The 19,941-nt window shown below is 39.9% G+C and overlaps 1 protein-coding gene across 1 annotated transcript in view; it reads left to right on the forward strand.

Moving 5' to 3' along the window:
• The first annotated feature begins 1,203 nt into the window (after positions 1–1,203).
• Positions 1,204–19,941, forward strand: part of rapgefl1 (Rap guanine nucleotide exchange factor (GEF)-like 1) — a 37,849-nt gene continuing 19,111 nt past the window's right edge. The window contains exons 1-2 of the mRNA XM_079613036.1: positions 1,204–2,275; positions 16,703–16,781. Coding sequence (XP_079469162.1) covers positions 1,894–2,275; positions 16,703–16,781 — 461 coding nt within the window. The 5' untranslated portion in view covers positions 1,204–1,893. The remainder of the gene's footprint in view (positions 2,276–16,702; positions 16,782–19,941) is intronic.

The raw sequence follows: 19,941 nt of genomic DNA on the forward strand, positions 1-19,941 counted from the left end.
CATGTGTCTACTAATAAGTGCCTTTGATGAAGACACTTAAATGCAGTGTGTGTGTGTTCATGAAGTGGTTGTGAAAGAGATAACCCCTTTTGTGCTTTCCAGCTGGGCAATTTGAAACCATACAGCTGGCTAACTGTAGACCTTACGGAGAACAAGACACATGCCAAATGTAATTGATACAGCAGCACAGAACTTTAAAGAGTCAGGTTCTTCATTAATGAATGTCGCTGCTGTTCTCTTTATGCTTTAAAAGATAGACAAAAGTCCATGTAAAATAGATGGTCTTTTTTTATTTTCTTGATTCCTTGCCCTGTTCTTATTATGTGTTCACTTTATTTCTACTATTTCTGCTATAATAGAGCTAATGGAAACACACACAAATAAATGTAATCATCTTTGTCATTCCTTACAAAAAATGTCACTTAAAAATAAAGGTTTCTGCAGTGCCACAGAAGTGGGTTTCCATAGCGGGTTCTCAAAAGAACTTCTTCTTTTTTGCTTATTGTGAATAATATTGATAATCTGAAGGATCGTTTCTCCACTATAAGTAACCTTTTGCAATGGAAAGGTATTCCATGGATGTTAAAGGTTCTTCATGGAACCATGAGTGCTAATAAAATAACTTTATTTTTAAGAGAAGACTTTAGACGTTTTTAAATGCCATAATGGTAGTATTAGTTTTATGTATTCATATATTCATTTCCTTTGTAATAATTTATTAAAAATGTTAAAATGTAACAAGTGCTGGAATTCAAATTCTTTGTACTTTACATTACTTTAGAAGTAGGATAAATAAATTTAAATACTGAAGCATTCATAGCCTATATCCGAATATTATATCCAACGTTAAAAAACATAGCACAAACATAGTGGTATTGTACCAATTGCCACATGCACACTGAATGAACAGTTATTCAATATTTCTATACCGTAGGCCTAAATGTTACATTTTGGCGTGCATGATTAGAAAAAAAAATGTAAAAGCCTAGGTTCAGCCTTTGGCGCACACGTGGGTTCTTCGGCGTTAATATATGAGCTTGTGACTGCAATTGCTGCGATTCAAAGCAATTGAGCAATATCTCTTCACACCACCAATAACACACACTCAGCTGCAGAGAAGGCGGGTGGAGAGAGAGAGCGAGAGAGAGAGAGAGAGAGCGAGAGAGAGAGAGGGAGTGTGTGTGTGTGCGTGTGTAGTCTGTATACTGTACGTGAGAGCGACGGAGCGCAGTATTTGTGCGGACTCAGAGACGCAGAGACATTCGGTACCGTGAGAGAAAAATAAAAACGGATATACCACCGAACCAGTCAGGGATCTACAGACACGGAATAATCTTCAGTATCGAGTCGCCTGTCTCGCCTGCGACGAAAGCCCGTTTCCCTCAGACCTGCTGCGGTAAACGATTCATTTATGGTCCAGCATCTTGGCAGAGACTGATTTATATAGGCTATGTATATGCATTATTAAGTGCTACCTGCTGCTATTTTCATTTTTTTTGTGTCTGAGTATTCGTCTAATTGACTCGTCGATCAAGAATTCGTTGACAGTGGCAATGACAGTAGCCTTCTTCTCGAGCTGAAGGACTGCAGTGCAGGACGGGGTTCCCTGGGATACGTTTTTTTAAAATTATTATCATTCTGAGGGTAAGGACTCGATCATCAGCATCACTTGTGTAAAAGGAACATTGAAAATGGCCGTATTTAATTCTTGACACCTTAACGCAGCGAGGAAGATATTCTTCAGGCATTTTCCAACCAGAGTTGGGTTCCAGCATTATCCAGCTATGATGTAGCCTACACGCGCACGTCTATAGGCTACGTTTATCATCAGTGTTCATTATTGAGTATTAATTAGAATCAACCCAGGGCCTTCTTGTGATTTCTGTCATCAAAATGCCGGCTGGAATGAAGCCTCTTGAAAAATTCTTGAAGAAACAGACCAATGCACTCACTCGGGCGGGTGGTTTTGGGGAGAAGGCCACTGGCACAGGGGCATCCAGGCGGCGGGCCAGCCTGTCCCGTGTGGTGCCGTTCTTCAGGGAGACATCTCCCGAAAGCGGCCCGGCGAGAGAGGTGTTCAGCCCGGAGACCGAAGAAGCGCCGTGCTGGCCATCCGCCACTGCGGACATCAGGAGCCCGTCGCTGTCCAGTGATGAGCAGAGCTCAGAGGCGAGCCTGGACACGAACTGGACCCCGCTGCCCGCGGACACTCCGGACAATCTAGCGCTGGCGCTGCTGGATAGTGTGGCGGGAAAGCGGTACGGCAACTGCACAGGTGAGATGAGGCCCCGTTTCCCACTGTTCATGCTCCATTGACAGATATTCTTGGTGGATCTTTGAATAGCAGATCGTTTACAACTATGCTGACCGGTCTGTGTTGTAGTAGCCTATAGTGGGTTACAATAAATAATCGTTTCCACAAGGCTCGCGATGATCAACTTATCGCAGTTTTTGTTACAATAGCCTAACCGTGATTATCGTGCGCTTTAAATGTAGCCTAGCCTATACTTTCACTTTATGTTAATTTTCGCGTAATGGCAACTATTTTTATCCGTTTTGGTTTGCGGATTGCACGATATTAATTTAGTGCAGGCACAATAAGGAGAATAAACAATAACATTGTAAATCACAATTATTATAATTTATTTATGAAATTGAATTGTCAAATAAATTGTCATTGCAAAAATTTTGTTTTTAAGACAACATATTATAACTTAAACATGAAAAAATCAACATGAAGCATTTGCAAAAAATTTTACTTTGGTAATATTATATATTTCTGAGTAAATTGGTAGGGCAGGACTTAATTTGATCAGGAATTGATTAAATCATGAAAAGTGGGTGTGTTGTAGCCACCAGAATGGAACCAGACCGTAAAGTTTAAATTAATATAACCAAATTGGCTCCCTTAAATTTTCTTGCCTCATGACTGCATTTTCGTGAAAACCTGTGCTTTGTAAACCGAATTACACTCGACAACTATTGTCAGTTACATATAGTCATATAGTGCAGTAGCCATTCTTTTATTTACTTTATTCGCTATCTCTCTATGGTTACAGATGTTATTCACTGCTATTGTGAGAATAATTTGGTCATAAAGACAGTATTTGTGCCGCTTCTGTAAGCTGTTGTACGAGTCATTTTATGTAGTGCCATATTCATTTGGGTAAACAAGGAAATTTCTTTTAGTCTGAGGAAGTCACATCTTTATTTCACAGAGATGTGGCATGACAGTGGACCACCGTATTTTAGGAAGGCAGTCAAGGCTAGTCATAAACCTTGAGATTATATTGAGCACTGGCGACATTTAAAAGGTCACATCAAAAGGTCACAGAGAGTGATGTCATAAAACAAAGTGCTTTCACATTTGTCAATAAGAGATCCTATCACTAAACGAGGAACTGGCTGGGAAATATCTTCAAATAGGGTGGTGCTAGGGTATTTCCTCGGCTATGTGATAAAAGTAGCTTATCACAATCGAATCAATTTATTAAATGTTTCCATGGTGCTTTCCCGTGTTTTTCCTCAAATTGGTTTTATGGATGTTTCATGATCGCACAAGCAGCTACCACCCACACCCACACCCACACCCACACCTGACACACACACACATACAGCACTGAGCACCTGTATGTAGAAAACACCACCAACCAATCAATTCATGCATGTGTGAAGTGAGGGGATTTCTATTTTGGTCGTAGACAAAGGACTTTTTACAGGGAAATGACGAATTGTGTTGTGTTGTGTTGTGATGGGAATGGGTTGTCTGTAACAAGTGCATACATGTCGCCTGTTCCTGTAAGTTCCAGGACTTTTATGAAGAATGGCTCTCCCACACATTTATCAGCATTGATGCTTTGCAGCCATGGTGCAGCAGTTTGCTCTGCACATGTGCATTAGAGTGTTTTTGTGAAGTAACCATGGAAACTGCAGGGATTTCTACAGTATGCCGGTGCAAAAAGAGAGAATTATGCTTGATGTGAAATCAATGGGCAGATGGGCCGTTTGCCGTGGTTCAATGCGTTGATAGGATGTATGGTAACTAATAAAATGTCCTTTTTGTAGACTAGGTAAATTATGATGACGGAGAGGCTAGTTTTGTTATTTTTCATTGGACTGTTTTGAACAGTGTAGAAAGGCGAAGAAAGGTTTATGTGCTTGTGGGATAGCGACAGTTCACCGAAAAATGTAAATTCTGTCATTAATTACTCATCATGTTGTCGTTTCAAACCTGTAAGACTTTCGGTCATCTTCGAAACACAAATAAAGATATTTTTTTATGAAATCTGAGAGATTTCTGTCCCTCCATTGACAGTCTGCGCAACTACCACTTTGATGCGTCAAAAAGTTCATAAAGAGATCGTCAAACTAATCAATTTTCTGAAGAGACACGAACGCTTTATATTATAAATAAATGAATTTAGGCTTAATTAATTCAAATAAATTTCTCTTTTAGATTTTATTTAAAATATCTTCATTTGTGTTTCTTTTGAAGTCTTTAAACTTGCTTAAATCGACTGGAAATTGTGACTTGAAACATTACATTAATCATTCAAAACCAAAGTTCATTCAATTTAATAATTATTTTTCAAAACACATTCTAGCTCTTGCTAACCTCTAAAATGATGCCATGACCTAAACTTTCATTCGTGTAGTGTGCTTGACAGCTGGGGTTTCTTTTTCTCCTTTGGAGGTGATTTTAAGCAATTTCTCTTGAACCTCTGCTCTATATCCAGAACAGATATCAGAGAGATTTCAGTTGTGTGTCACATACTGAGACAGTTGGCCTTATTCTCAACCTGTTTAACTTCTTTTTTATGTAAAGGGGGATGCCTTGCCTCTAGATAAGACTGACATTTTCTCTACAATTTGTCATTATCGAGGCCCGGGAAATTTTTGAAAATGTGCCACTAATCCTGGATTAGCCAACAATGGGCTTGCAATTTGTCTCATCTAGTGTTGTTGTCCGTAGAGTGACTGTGGATTATGGACTGAGGGAAGTCCACTGATCCAGGGTCAAGAGGTAACAAACTGAAATAAGACACTGCTTACATATCAGTCATGATGCGCATGCAGTCAAGTCATCAGCGTTAAGAAGACACACAGCCCGGCCGAATGAGTAACTAGGCAGATGCACTTTGTAGATGTTTCTACGTTTCTGGTACACTATGTATTAAATGACTTTGAAATCTGGTATATCTACTTCTGTTTACTTTTCATACCTTCATCTCTTGAGTTTTCTATGTGGAAACCAGAATATCCAGGAACCATAATGAGCTCTGTTCCAAGACAACACAACACACCCATTAAACCGCTTTATCTCTGGAATGTGTGTGGACACCTCATGAGTGTGTGCAATAACTGGTAGTGTGTAATGGAGTGATTTGGTAGGGCTCATCGAACCAAGATTAGCAAGTTGATCATTGCATAAATTTGTTTACCTGTCACCCTTCCAGTTGTGAGCCCTAGGCAAAAGTAGTTCTGTTGGTTGGCGTGTCAGAACAAAGTCCCAGAGGGCAGAGCAAGAGCAGTGCAATGGCCATATGATTCGTTAGTTGCCAATTTTGTGAAAATGTCCTCCAGTCTTACATGCCGAGGGAGGGGAGTGGCTTGGGACTTCACGCTTAATTGTTTTTGCTGAAATGCTTGGGACTTCATGCTTAATAAAATAAAACGTTTTTGCAGTTCTAATACATAGGCTAGTTCAATCTATATTATTTCGAAAATCATTTTGTATGAGTCAGCAATACTGTTTTGTTGATCTTTGAGTTCATTTCTTTCTCCCCATTTATACTGTATATATATATATATATATATATATATATATATATATATATATATATATATATATATATATATGGCTTTTCAATATGAATGGGAATAATATAAAAGAATAAATAAATACATAAAAACATTTTTTTTAATGTCTTTTCATAGGCTTTTTAGAAGTGACAAATGCAAGATAATAATTGCCCTTAACGTATATTATTAAAAAGGGCCATCATTTTTTTATTTTTTATAAAATACTGATAAAGTGAATCTTTAACTACACGTTGTCAAATCAACCAGTCACTGATTTAAGTTTCACAGTTAATTGGTGGTCAACCGGTATGTAAACAAAACCGAGTGTCATTAGTTTCTGTTATTTTTTAAAAATAATGAATGAAAACTCGTTCTTGGTTCCCAGCCATACTCTTAAAGGAGTGAAATGCACTTATTTCCCCCTGTCTGCTGCCTTATATCACGTCAAGACATTTGCATTTACAGCTCAGATAAACTTCTATAGTCATATGCTCAAAGATTTCTGCAGGTACTGTATCATCAGAAGTTAATGAAGGTAACTCGAGGTGTAGATAGTCTCTATAGGCTGAGGCCTGGTTGTATAAGGACCACACCACTCTCCATGTGCTGCTTTCCTGTGGGCCGAAACTGCCCTCAGGGTGTTTTAAAGAATCTTCGGCAAGTGAGCAAGTGTGGAGAAAGAAGTAAATACAAGGAGGGAGAGAAAGAAGTGCAATCGGAGAGAGTGTGTTTGTGTAGGAGGAATGCTAGCATTTTTTTTTTCTTTTGAAAAGAGTGAGGGATTAGAGTGGAATGACTGCCCACTCACTGGCCTCCCATTGCAGGGCTTTACATAACATCGTGAGGAAAAGCGAGATATCTCTCTCGTTCTGTGTGGTTGTCACCCTCTCGCCCCCCTTCTCCTTGATCCTTAATGGTTATGCCCACTCATTTTCTGCTTATCCACACACCTGGGCAGCTCTGCTGAAAGCAGCTACGGTGTCCACCTCGACTGTGCGTTTTGAATATGCATTTTGATGTATGTTAGTGCTGCAATATTAATGTGTGGAGTGGGCGCTAATATACAGCAGGGTATTTTCAAGTGTCTGTGTTATTGTGTGATATATGTGACTCATTTGCACCGTTCCTGCATATAGACAACTTAGAAAACTATTGCAACAACTTGACACTCACTATGCAAATAGCGCTTACAGCTGATTCCAGTAGAGTTTGGTTTTATCTAATAATGCTATTCTCTAATAAGCATAACAAAATTGTTGTATTTATGCATTTGGCAGATGCAAAAGTGGATTAAACCCATGACTTTGTTGTTGCTATAGTGCTCATACTCTGAGCTACAGGAAAAATAGTTTATTTGAATTACACTAAACTTTTTCATCAATGCTTTGCAGTGTTGGACTACATATATTTGGAATCCGCCATCTTGGATTATTTTTTTCCTCTGTGGATTCTGGGATATATTGTAAATAGATGTTTTTGGATGCTATTCTCTCCATGTTCTGATATGGATATTTGTGTGAGCATGTTGGCTCCTCTTAACACAAGTGCTCCAGTGTGAAGAAGGAGCCGCTCTCAGACTCAGCACCTGTTAATATGGCAACTGCCGCTTTCGGATCAGGTGGAGGTGAAGAGGATGAGGTAAATGGAAGGCGGCTGGAGAACTGAGGGATAAGTGGAAAGCAAGTGTTAGAATACAATAACTTTCAGTGCATGTTTCTGGTTTTGGTATTTATATCGGAAATCAGATGAGCACAAGTCTTTCGGCACTACTAGTAGAATAAGACAAATGTTAACCGACTCTTAAATACTTTTTAAATGTTTGAAAAAGTTTTAGTTATAATTTTGTATAGTCTATATATACACTAGCTTACCATTTAAAAGTTGCATATATAAAAGAAAAAAAAGGCTTATGCTCACCAAGGCTGCATATATTTATTTTATTAAATGCCCATGCCTTATTTTGGGCATCATATTCCCTTTTGAAAACCCCCCATAATTAATTCATGCCCTGATGTTATTGGAGAAAATCTCACTCAGACTATGTAGACACAATTTTTGAAAGCGATTACAAGGCGGCACTTCTGAAGCGATCTCTCTCTCTCTCTCTCTCTCTCTCTCTCTCTCTCTCTCTCTCTCTCTCTCTCTCTCTCTCTCTCTCTCTCTCTCGCTCTCTCTCTCTCTCTCTCTCTCCGCTCTTTTCATTCTGCATCACAAAAACAGCATTGCAGTCACTGCGAGTCAGTGCCTGAATCAAACCATAGCAAATGCGCCACGTGACGCCCCTTTGAAGTGACAGCAGAGGTTGCTCTTTTTCACCACGCAGTTTGCACACTCAAACACACGCGTGCACACACACACACACAGATGGCCTGGAGCTCCCGGATCAGTGGCTTGACCGACAGCCCTAATAACAGCCTGAAAACAGTCTCCTGCTTGCGAGAGAGAAGGATGTGATTAGCACACAGTGATCACTCCCACCAAGAAGCAGTCGCACATGGAAAGCCTCCTTCCGAAACAGCTTTCCAAAGAAGATACAGAACCTCCGAACAGCTATTCATGCTTTAAGACCACTGGCATAAACAATAACGCAGAGAATGATAGCCTAAACGTAGCAATGAGTTATATTAATCACTGCGTACTATAATGGCGATGAAGTTCTTTCACTTTTGTGGAGGAGGGTGATGATTATATACAGAACTGTTTAGAAAAAGAGCCATAAAGGAGCTTTTAGCTTTGATGATCTTCTTATCATCGTAATCAAACATGTGTTAGATGTTATTTTGAAGTATTGGGGCCATTCTCGCTGTGACGATGGGCTGGGTCTGTTCATCTCTCTTTGCCTGTGGGAAACTGTGACATATTTTTCATAAGAAAGTTTATGCGTATGCAGTACTACAAACACAAGCTGGCTATATCTATTATGTATATATGTGCGAAAACCTTTTAAAAGCAACAGGTAGTGAAATTTCACCACATTTACCTTCTTAGTAAGTGGTTTTATAAAAAATATTTTGTTTTTTGTTTAAACTGAATTCTCGACATCATCAGTGTCACATGATCCTTCAGAAATCATTCTAATATGCTTAGTCGGAGCTTAATATATATTTGTGCTGCTTAATGTTTTTTTTTGGAAACCGTGATGCATTTCTTTAGGAATGTTTTATGTAGGCCTATAGAAAGAACAGCATTTTTACTTTTGTATTATAGATTCACTTTTTGTACATTTAATGCATCCTTGCTGCATAAAAGTATAAATGTAACTCCGTCTTACTGAAAAAAATCTTACAGACCCCAAACTTTGGAATGGTATTGTATATACTATTGTCACATTATGCTGCATATGAAGGCACGAAGAGGAAAGGTTCATACTGTATTTAATAGTATCCACAATGTAAAGCCAAACAAAGAAGAGCAAGCAAATCACAACCATACATGAACAAGACCAGACAAGAGTGAACTGAAAACACATTGCTTAAATACACAGACAAACGAGGTGATTAACGATACACTGTTGACAGTGATGATGAATGAAATCAGTAACTAGGGTGACAAGAATAGTTAATTTTATTAATAATAATATTATAATTTTATTTTTATTATTTTTTTACCTTTATTTAACCAGGAAGAGACTCACTGAGATTAAAAATGTATTTCTCAGAGTGTCCTAACCAAGACAGGCAGCAGTACAACCATACATACATACAGACACAAAATACACAAAATAAGTATATACATTATAGTCGGAATACATGTGCACAATAGGGGTGTAACGGTTCAAATTACTCTAGGTTCAGTTTGTATGTGCTATGTTCAGGAAAAAAAGGACTACTGTCAAATAAAAATAAAGAAAATACAAGATACACATTTTTTCAATACAAAAGGTTTTTCAGGTTAATCTAACAGTATTTTTCAGGTACAGAAATTGAATAAATTAATCAAATGTAAAATAACACTGCATATAATCTTCACTGTATAAATTAAATAACGATTAATCCTTATTAAAGTTACAAAAGTTATTCAGTCAAGAGCAGTACTCAAAGTGGGCACTTGGCCACTGTACCACCTGACCACTGCAGATTTAAGGTGTGTTTGACTTAAAGCGGCGCTGTCCAGACCGATCGGTGTATGACATCAAAGTACAGCAAGAGTGATTCATGAGTGATATACGTACAGCAAAAATACTAAAATTAAACAGTCCAAACAACACAGATGAACATACAAATATATGAGGACAGAGTTATATAAGAACTCAGACCTCATGATTGAATAAATGTTAAAAACACTGTATATTTCACAACACAGGAGCTGTTATTATCCTCAAATGTAGTTTAGCGCTCAGGAGTAAAGCTGACGAATGCTTGAATCAAGACCTCTAGCTTTTCGTTGATGTCTGTGTGAACATGCATAAGTATCAGATGAGTTCTCCTGCTCCTCAACCAGCGTAGTCACGTCACTCACGCCGTGCGAGATCGGCTGTTGAAATAAGTTCTCAAAGTCACGAACTACATTCGACAACATATAAAAACAAATGAATCTTTGGAGTCATTTTATGCATAAAGGTGGAAAATTGAATGCATGTTGAAGTAGGCTACGAAACTTTATTTCGTCATCTTAAACTCATTTCATCACCCCTAGTTCCTGCGGCAATGCCGAGAACCATTAAACCCCTAGTGCATACCGTCTTTAAAGAGATTATGTGATAAAACTGCACATATTTGAGTTCGATGTTGCAAGGAAATGTGCAAAATGCCCCGAGTAACAGCAGCATCAACACTGCCTGCAGCGGGAATGCATAAATTCAGGACCAGGTTCAAAGTTCGTGCACACGGTTGGCAAACAAAAGGGTGCGAAATGAATCCATTAACTCTGCTGTGGGTTTGGATTTGTTTGCACGGGTGTTCTGTTCTCTGGAATTGTGGAGTTCAGTTGTGTCGTACTTTCATGTGGGCACATCTTGGACTGATGTTGTTCGGCTATTAAAACATGAAATCTCTCAATTTCATGTTATGTAATACCAGTCGCAGAGGTTTCAAATCATTTCTCCCGGTTGACCAGAGAGCAGGCTTTAAAAATGCTTTTTGTGAGTCCTGCTCTAGTAACAATCTCTCCTGGTGCCAGTTTGAACTGGGTTAGACCTAAAAAAAAGTGGCATGCTTCTAAATTCAGCAAGCTCTGTTTTAGTTTAAAGGCCGTAAGGTGTTTTTTCTCTCTCTTTTTCGAGTCACATGCTGTGTTTCTCTAGACTGGTGGCTTGACATAGACTCTTTCTTGCTTTTGTCAGCTTTTGAAAGCTCATGGCGTATGTATTTTCATTTGCACCTGCTTTCTTCCTTCCAAACTGTATGGGAAGTTTTCACCACGAGCATTCATTTCAAAGGATTGTTTTGAGAATAGCGGCGGTCCTCCAGTGGCGTCCGCGTATTTACTTATAGTTGGCGGCCCGCCAAAGCAGATTTGCATGTGAATGATGGTGTTTTGTGTTGCGATCCAAAGAAAAGATGGGAGTTGAAGGGTGAAATGCCTCCCAGAATGGAAGAATTTTGTGCAGGGGGGGTCGAGATAGAGCAGATACGAAGAACAAGCGCATACAGCCTCAGAGAATGAACAGAGACCTTCAAAACACACACCAATGCACACACACGGTGCGTCATGCCAAAAGGCACCAACGTGAGCGAGGGAGAGATGAAGAAAAGACGGCGCGAGGAAGAGAAAGGAGAGCATGCGTGGGTAGTGGGGGTTTTAGATGTGATAAGGCCTCCATGGTAACGGAATGTCTATCATGGTTTATGTAACGCCACCCTGGTCCTCTCCAGTACGCTCTCCTGAAATCCCAATCTCCGATCTACAGCTGATTACAGTCTATGCATTGACCACATCCATGCAGATTCTTAGCCCTTTTTTACTGACAGCGGTTTATTGAGCATGAACCTCCGTGACCCCTAACCTTGAGGTGTCCCCATGCCTAAAAACATATATAGACACAGAGGAAAATGAAATTGCTCAAATGTTGCTCTTTCACCATAGAGGAATTTTTAGTTATGCTTCATTTAAGTATGAATATGTCAATTGTTAAAATACAGAGGGGTCAGCCTTCCAAGGGGTCGACCAATTATTTGAATCCTTTTTATGAGTGTAAATGCATTAATATGATACTATCTTCTGTATTGTTAAAGTAAGAGCGGGTTGTAACTTGAATGTGCGAGGCTTCAGGTGTCCAGTTATTTTAGCTGTACAAAAAACAGTCTGTTATGCTGCTTGATGTCGCAAACTAGTATTTATTATTGTAATCAAAAACACACTGATTTTTAGTGCACATAGTTTTATCGTTTGCTTCACTTTGTTATTTTTCAAGTTATTAACCTATATAGTGGCTAATGAACCGAAAGTCTCGCACATTCACAGAAAATAGCATTGAAATGTTATTTATATGCATTTAATTTATATTTATTTATTCTTAGACACAAAAGCATTAGAAACATTAAGCATTGATGTTTTGTTTTGTTTTGTTATTGTTGTTGTGTTATATGTTGGGTGTGTTTTAAAAATTGCACCCTGAGTCTGTAATACAAGTTTTGATTGATTGATTGATTGATTGATTGATTGATTGATTGATTGATTGATTGATTGATTGATTGATTGATTGATTGAAATTGGCCCTAAAAAGGTGGAAGTGACTTTTCACTGACTTTTAATTGCAAACTTGGTATCTTGGAAATTCTGAGCACAGTTTAAGATATGGTTGAAAATGAGAACTCTTCTGAAATTCTAGAGAGACATATATGACATGAGATATGAAATGTTCCCAGTATAGTCTCATCAAGGTTGCTTTTGCTGAAACTGAAATTCTTTGAGACGGCCTTCAGTTGCACACACCCCGTTACCTCCCTTCGTCTAAAGACAGCAGGATTATGGTGTTTTCTTTTGGCAGGAGCTTCTCTTGACCTTAAGATGAAAAGAAAGGGAGTGATTTTCACTTGTCTGAACGATGGGTGTTCTGTACGTGTGATGGGTGTCCGTCTGAACTCCCTGCTGCATCTGCTCAGTTTGGTTCTCACAGTGCGAGATCATGTGCTGCTGTGGAGAATACATGTGCAGTTTCTATATTTGACAATGTGTGTGTGTGATGTGTGTCTGTGCATGTGCTTGTGTGGGTATCAGGGTGGGTGTTGGATTTTACTCTATTCCCACTCTTGTCATTTAAAGAGATGCATTTTGTGCCAATCTGGGCAGGAGATTTGCTACACTTTTAGCTCTATCATAACGTAAACTAGTGAATCGAAAGAGGAAAATGGATGAAAGAACACTGGAGAATGTGGGACCGTCAGTGAAAGAACGGATTAAATAGAGAAAAAGCATGCGAGGCGGAAAGGTGTCATATTTGCGTCTTCTGTGCCTCATCTTCATGCTGATTTATGTTTCCAAGCTAAACATCAGCACTGACTAATTTACCACTAAATGTGGATATCAAACATTTACACGGTTAAGCTTATTTGACAGTTTCTTTTGGAAGCCTGACCACCTAAAACAGGTAATGGAGACAGGACATCAAGTTTAATATAAGAAATAAAGTCACCTCGGAAGATATAAAGTTGCAGTTGTAAGACGTAAAGTCACAATTTAAAGATATAACGTCACAATTATATGAAAGAAAGTTGGATTTGTTAGATATAAAGTCGCAATTGAGAGATGTAAGATATAGTGCCCTATTTTGACGATCTGAAACGCAAGTGTCAAAGTGCAAAGCGCAAGTAACTCTGTGGGCGGATCCCGGCGCTGTTGCTATTTTCCCAGCGCGATAAATGACTCTTGCGCCCGACGCAAATCTAAAAGGGGTTGGTCTGAAGTACCTTCATTATTCATAGGTGTGGTTTGGGCGTAACGTGAAATAAACCAATCAGAGCGTCCTCTCACATTCCCTTTAAGAGCAGGCGCGCTTGTTCCATGGCGGATCGCTATTATAACGGCGGATTTGCCGGCGCACGCCAGGAGCGGTTCACAGCCGAGGAAACCGACATTCTCGTCAGGGCCGTAAAACACAGAGAAGTGACATTGGGGATGATGGGAGAAACCCACCCAAATTAGCTTCGGTTAAACAGGCGTATAATTTGGGTAGTAAATGTGTAGCCTAATCTAGATTTTTTTTCTAGATAGATCTTTTTCACATCTTCACGGACACAACAATGATTTCCCTCGTGTGTTAATATTTTTCCTTGTAATAATGTATGATTTGCAAAAATGAAAACTGCTGCATCTTTTTATATTAGAGAATCAAAGTGGATGCGCGTTAACATTATGGCCAAGCACGCGCCCTTAAAATACCATATCACTAACGCGCAACGCGCCACTGTCTTTAGACTGTTTTTTTCCTGGTCAATGGCGCAATTGCTTTCTAAAACTGGAAAATAGCACCATGGAAGTTTTGCGCCGGAACACGCCTTCTCTTTGCGCTGAACCGCCCCCGCGAGCGCAAGTTCATTTCCTAATTTACCGACGTGCGTCTGTGGAGGGAAAAGTCCGCTGTGCGCGGGTGCAAAATAGTAATGATACATGCGTCGGTGTTCAAAGTCAATTGCGCTGGGTGCAAGATAGGGCCCATAAAGTCGCAAATTCGCAATAACAAGAAATAAAGTTGCAGATGTGAGATATAAAGTCAAACTTCAAAGATAGTCACAACTGAGAGATATAAAGTTGCAATTATCAGTTGAAGTTGTAAGATATAAATTCGCAGTTATGAGAAAGAAAGTTGTAAAGTCGTAATTACTGGAAATAAATTGCAAGGTGCAAAAGCATAATATGCAGTTTCCTGTTTTATTCCTTTGATTTACCTTGATGTGGTAAAATTTTATTAGCATAAAACTCTTCAATTTGGCTCAAAGCTGTTAAGTCGAATCCAAAAGTGTTGAGTAAGGACAGCTGGGTGCATTAAATGTACGTGATGTACGTGATGATTGTTCACGTGATTCAGGAATTGACTTGGCTCCTCAGAGCAGTTTTGATGCTCTCTGCTAAGCATTATATGCCTGAGGGAGGCCAACAGACCCACACACCGACATAACACATGGCTCAATTACGGCTGCAGTACAAGTTATGGAGAATTATAAACTCCCACCCTAATTTAATCTCAACAGCCATGACAAATGCTAATGAAGAGAGATTGTCATTGCCCTAGAAAGTAATGCTTACATACATCTGACCGGAGGGGGTTCAGAAAGTGTTCACAATCGCACACGCTCATACGGTGACTAAAAGTCAAGTTGATTTAATATCTTCAACACCCTCAGCTCTGACACAACACCTCATAAATTCCTCATCGATCTCAGTAGAGGTTGTCCGTCGTGTTTCTTCTGTTCGGCTGCTAACACGTGCCTGAGAGGGACTTGCAGCTATCAGAGGTGGTAATTAACCCAGTTGACTCCTCCTCCAGTCATTCCGTTCCTGTTTTTCTCACTAACTCCGCCTGCCTTGCCGTCGTTTCTGGCTTTGCATCCCATTTGCTTTTTTTGTGGGTTTTACCTTGATTCTTTTTGCATCTGTCTGAAGTGAATTCGTACATCGGTCTGTATTTTGTCTCTGTGTCTCGCTCTCTGTCTCTCATCTATTTTATTTCTCCTTACTCACTATGCAGCCTCTAAAGTCAGCGTTGCCGTGGCAACCGCAAGAGATCTGCAGCTCCAAAGATGTGGAAGGAAACTAACTCGCATGGCCACCTCTAACTTGCATGCTGTATATATAGAGAGAGGTGTGCATGTGACCTTATCTTCCCCAAGCTCCCATTACGCCTCACCTGTGACTCTCAAAAGAGGTGCGACTTCACAAAAACATGCATAGAGGCGTGAAGTATGCAGGTCTGAGCATGTTTCTAATATGCACATTAGAACGCCTTGAGTGCACCGTAATGGCAGGAGGACATGTGCGTCATTTTTCGATAATCACAGTCAGGAACTGAAACAAGCACGTCTGCACCAATCAGTGATCAGTTGTTGCCTGCAAATCAGTAGGTAAAGCAGAGGATGATTGTGGGAATCATTTCTCTTCAGATGATTCATTCAACTAAGGAAATTCAACTGACAGTTCATCTTAATTAAACTCATCGTCTCACTGAACCAGTGATACAAGTTGATTCTGTGTCCAAGCTAGTGCTCTGAAAAGGGAATGCGTTAGTTGCTTTACATGGCACGCGAACGCTTTAGCATTTTGAACTGAACTGACATGTTCATTTTGTGCTACTGACTCTTTTCTCGTTCCTCTAGGCGATCACGTTTTAAATAGTGAGGTATCAATGATTTATGTGCTCCACATTGATATAACCCAGATACATAATCAGCATCATGTCCTCAAATCAGCCAAAATTCAGTCCCCGAAAACCTCACTGTCAAGATGTGCCCCAGATATTATACATATTTCTTTCTTTTTTTTTTTTGAGAATATCACAAGTCTTGTTCATTCCTTATGCTGCTTACGATTCCCTTTTCACTGTTGACTTTTTTTTAAAGCTCTTTACTTTCATCTGCTACTGTTCAGGCTCATATTTGTAGAAGCAGTCATGCTAGTACAGTACATCACTGCAGCCTTTGGGAGTGTCTGTGATCCAAAGTGGGCCAGAAAGCACCGTGATTTATTCTACCCACAAACCCACCGCATGTCCTTGAGATGAGCTAGCAGAGGTGAAGGCTTGTGCCGTCAGGTTCAACTTCATACCCACTGAACGAGTGTTCACAACCTGCCGAACAGCTATGACGAAGTCTGCGCTAAAGATATCATTTTCTCGACTTCCTTCTCTTTCATTATTCCATCCTCCTCGTGTCAATCTCTGCAACCGTTTGCTCCAGACAAACATGAACATTTTGTTCAGTTGTGACGTCACTAATGAGGTTGTGTTCTTCTCTCGGTTTCTTTGCAGAAATACTCCTGGATGACTTCATGCTGACACACCCAATCTTCCTGGCCTCAGACAAGTTCCAGCAGGTCTTGCTTCACCAGTATCCTTTCTTCTCGCCAGAACCATAAGTGTCAACCTCTTCAATGCTGAACTTTAACTTTAACGGGCGACCGTAACCCTATCATAAGGTGATTTATACAACTAGAACATGGACCTGGATCCTCATCTTTGGATCAATGCTTCTATTAGCCAGTTAGGTTTATGGGGGGCGGACTAGGATAATGGTCTCATCAATCAGTTTGGTTAGCATTAGCATTAGGAATAAGGGTTAGCCTACCATTTATGTTGGGAATCTTGCTTCAGGATCAACGCAATGTTGCTGTATATTATTTAAAATAATTTATTATATTAATATAAGTTATTATATAGAAATTGTATTGAATAATTTAATGTTTAACTTGAATTTAATTCATTTTTATTACATAATTTATTATTTGTATTTGATTAATTATTAAAATTAATAAAATATGAGAGAGACATGGTGATGGGAAAAAAGTAAGATAGGAGTCAAAATAATTTTTCAATCCTTTTGCATTTGTTCGCAAAAAGTTTTGCGTTCCCCTGAGAAACTTTGCATTCACTCGAACAACTTTTAATATGGGAGGAAAACCTATATTTCAGTGCTTTTGTGAGCGAATGCAAAGTTTCTTCGGGAATGCAATACTTTTGCAAGAGGACGCAAGTTTTTGTGATTAAGTATTGAATTATAATTTCTTCTCCCATCTCATTTTTTTTTTCATCATTATGTCCCCTTAGTGGCTCTGTACTATAGTGTGATCTCATATCCCGTTCAAAATTTCACATACTCAAAGTCTAGCATGACCATGCTTTATGGTTTTCCAGTCCAAAGGTTACCATCTCGACCCAGAACTAGTTAAATCACGTCTAAGTTACTAATTGTATTTCTGGTGAAATTTCGTGGTGCAACAATAAACGTTAACTTTATTATTATTGCGTTATGTTTGTTTATGTTACTGTGTTTGAAATTGAAGTATTGCAGTGACAGCTATGCTAGTGCTCAACATGTTCTCCAATCAGTTTGTTTACTTTGTAACACTCCAGAAAAAACTGAACACTTGTCAGTCTTAAAAACACTTCCAAAACGAACCGAATTATCTGCTAAAAACAGCCAACAAACATAGCAGAGAACCCCAGCGTCTGCCTACCGCGGGGGGCTAAGAGGAGTCACACATGCTGCTTAAGATTTGGGTCAAAATGGTTTACCAATTAGCCGCAATGCTAACCTACCTCTATCAGTCTCTGCAGCACCCCCCCCCCCACCCCCCGTCCATCCATCGAGGTTGCAGAAATTCAGATAAGAAGAGTGCAATGTGGGGAATGTGTTTGTTTAGTTAGCTTTAGGCAGAGTGTGTATAAGTGTAAGTGTATGTGTGTGTGTGTGTGTGTGTGTGTGTGTGTGTGTGTGTGTGTGTGTGTGTGTGTGTGTGCGTGTGTGTGTGTGTGTGTGTGTGTGTGTGTGTGTGTGTGTGTGTGTGTGCAGAGGACACCCCTCTCTCTCTTTCTCTCTCCATAAGTCCCCTCTTTTTTGGTGACCTACATTCCTTCTGTGAGTGCCATAGCCCCCCCTATCCAGACCATAATGGCGTCTGAGGGGCTTGTCTGCAGACTTTGAGCACAAAGGTATTCCTGGGGAGGCCCGTCTGCATGCCTCAGCGCTCCTAATGCAGCGTGTCTGCTGCGGATCTTCTGCGGGAATCAGTGACCCTCGCTAATCTTCCGTCACCACCTCGCCTTACGATCCACTCCACTCCTCTCTTTCTCTTTCCTCTCCCTCCTCCTGAGCCATTTATCTTTCTACTTTCCACACCTTTTTTTTTTCCTGGTCTTTGACTTGACCTAATCCAGGCCTAATCAGATCTTTTTGTTGTGGCAACATGTCTGCTTCCTGCTTAGAAAAGACCCGTCTCCTACACTTCCCACTAGTCAGGGCTCATTTAAGGGGTTTAATAAAAAGATTTCAAAGCGGGATGATTCCTTTTCATTCAGGACTGATAGTGCTTTCAGCCCTTCACACGTTGACACACACTCCCGGCGGACTCGGCCTGGCTGAGCTCCAAACCGCGATCCAGGACTCGTGCAAGGGAACGGAGTTCATCTTTTGCAGCTGCCCAGCGGCTCAGACTGCTGCTGGTTTTTGGGCACCCAAACAGAGGTGGCCGCTCTGGATATAGATTTACTAGATCTGGGATGCCATTTGGAGAAGCTCCTCTTGGGCCTTTTTATGTACGGGAATAGTTGTGTCAATTTTAGACGGGGTGTCGGGGACTCTTTAATTATAGGCAGAGAGGCTCAAGGATACTCCAGTTTAAATTTAGTCCACCTTTCAGGTTTCCTGCGGATATGAGTAGGATTGGGGACAGGGAGTCTTTGCAGATTTTTAGGTCATTTTTACCTGCCGAAAAATTATGTCTTTGCTTAAATACTTATGTGTTACTTCACCAACTTGACTTATGTAAGTGTGTGAGTAACGAAAAAATCCATTCCGTTTGTGCTTATGTTGTAGCGTGTGTGTGTGTGTGTGAGTGAGTGTGTGTGGGTGTGATGGGTGTGTTCCATCGCCCTCAATACTTTTCTAAGGTTGTAATTATTCTGGCTGTCTGGCCACAGAGGCATAGATTTTGTTTTTCCAGTGCGGCATCTGTGTCAGGTGATCGGACAGCGGCTGTCTGAGTATGTGTTTATCCGCATGCACTCCGCAAACCCACTCAACACAATATCTGTGCTGAAAATCACCAGCTTTATATTGTGTTATAGGCTACACTACACTAGGTCTGTCTATCTATCTATCTATCTATCTATCTATCTATCTATCTATCTATCTATCTATCTATCTATCTATCTATCTATCTATCTATCTATCTATCTATCTATCTATCTATCTATCTATCTATCTATCTATCTATCTATCTATCTATCTATCTATCTATCTATCTATCTATCTATCTATCTATCTATCTACTGTCTGTCTGTCTGTCTGTCTGTCTGTCTGTCTGTCTGTCTATCTATCTATCTATCTATCTATCTATCTATCTATCTATCTATCTATCTATCTATCTATCTATCTATCTATCTACTGTCTGTCTGTCTGTCTGTCTGTCTGTCTGTCTGTCTGTCTGTCTGTCTGTCTGTCTGTCTGTCTGTCTGTCTGTCTGTACAGGTTCAGATGTGTGTACATTTGT

The sequence above is a fragment of the Phoxinus phoxinus genome (assembly GCF_949152265.1).
Source record: "Phoxinus phoxinus genome assembly, chromosome: 1".
In the NCBI taxonomy this organism is placed as follows: domain Eukaryota; kingdom Metazoa; phylum Chordata; class Actinopteri; order Cypriniformes; family Leuciscidae; genus Phoxinus; species Phoxinus phoxinus.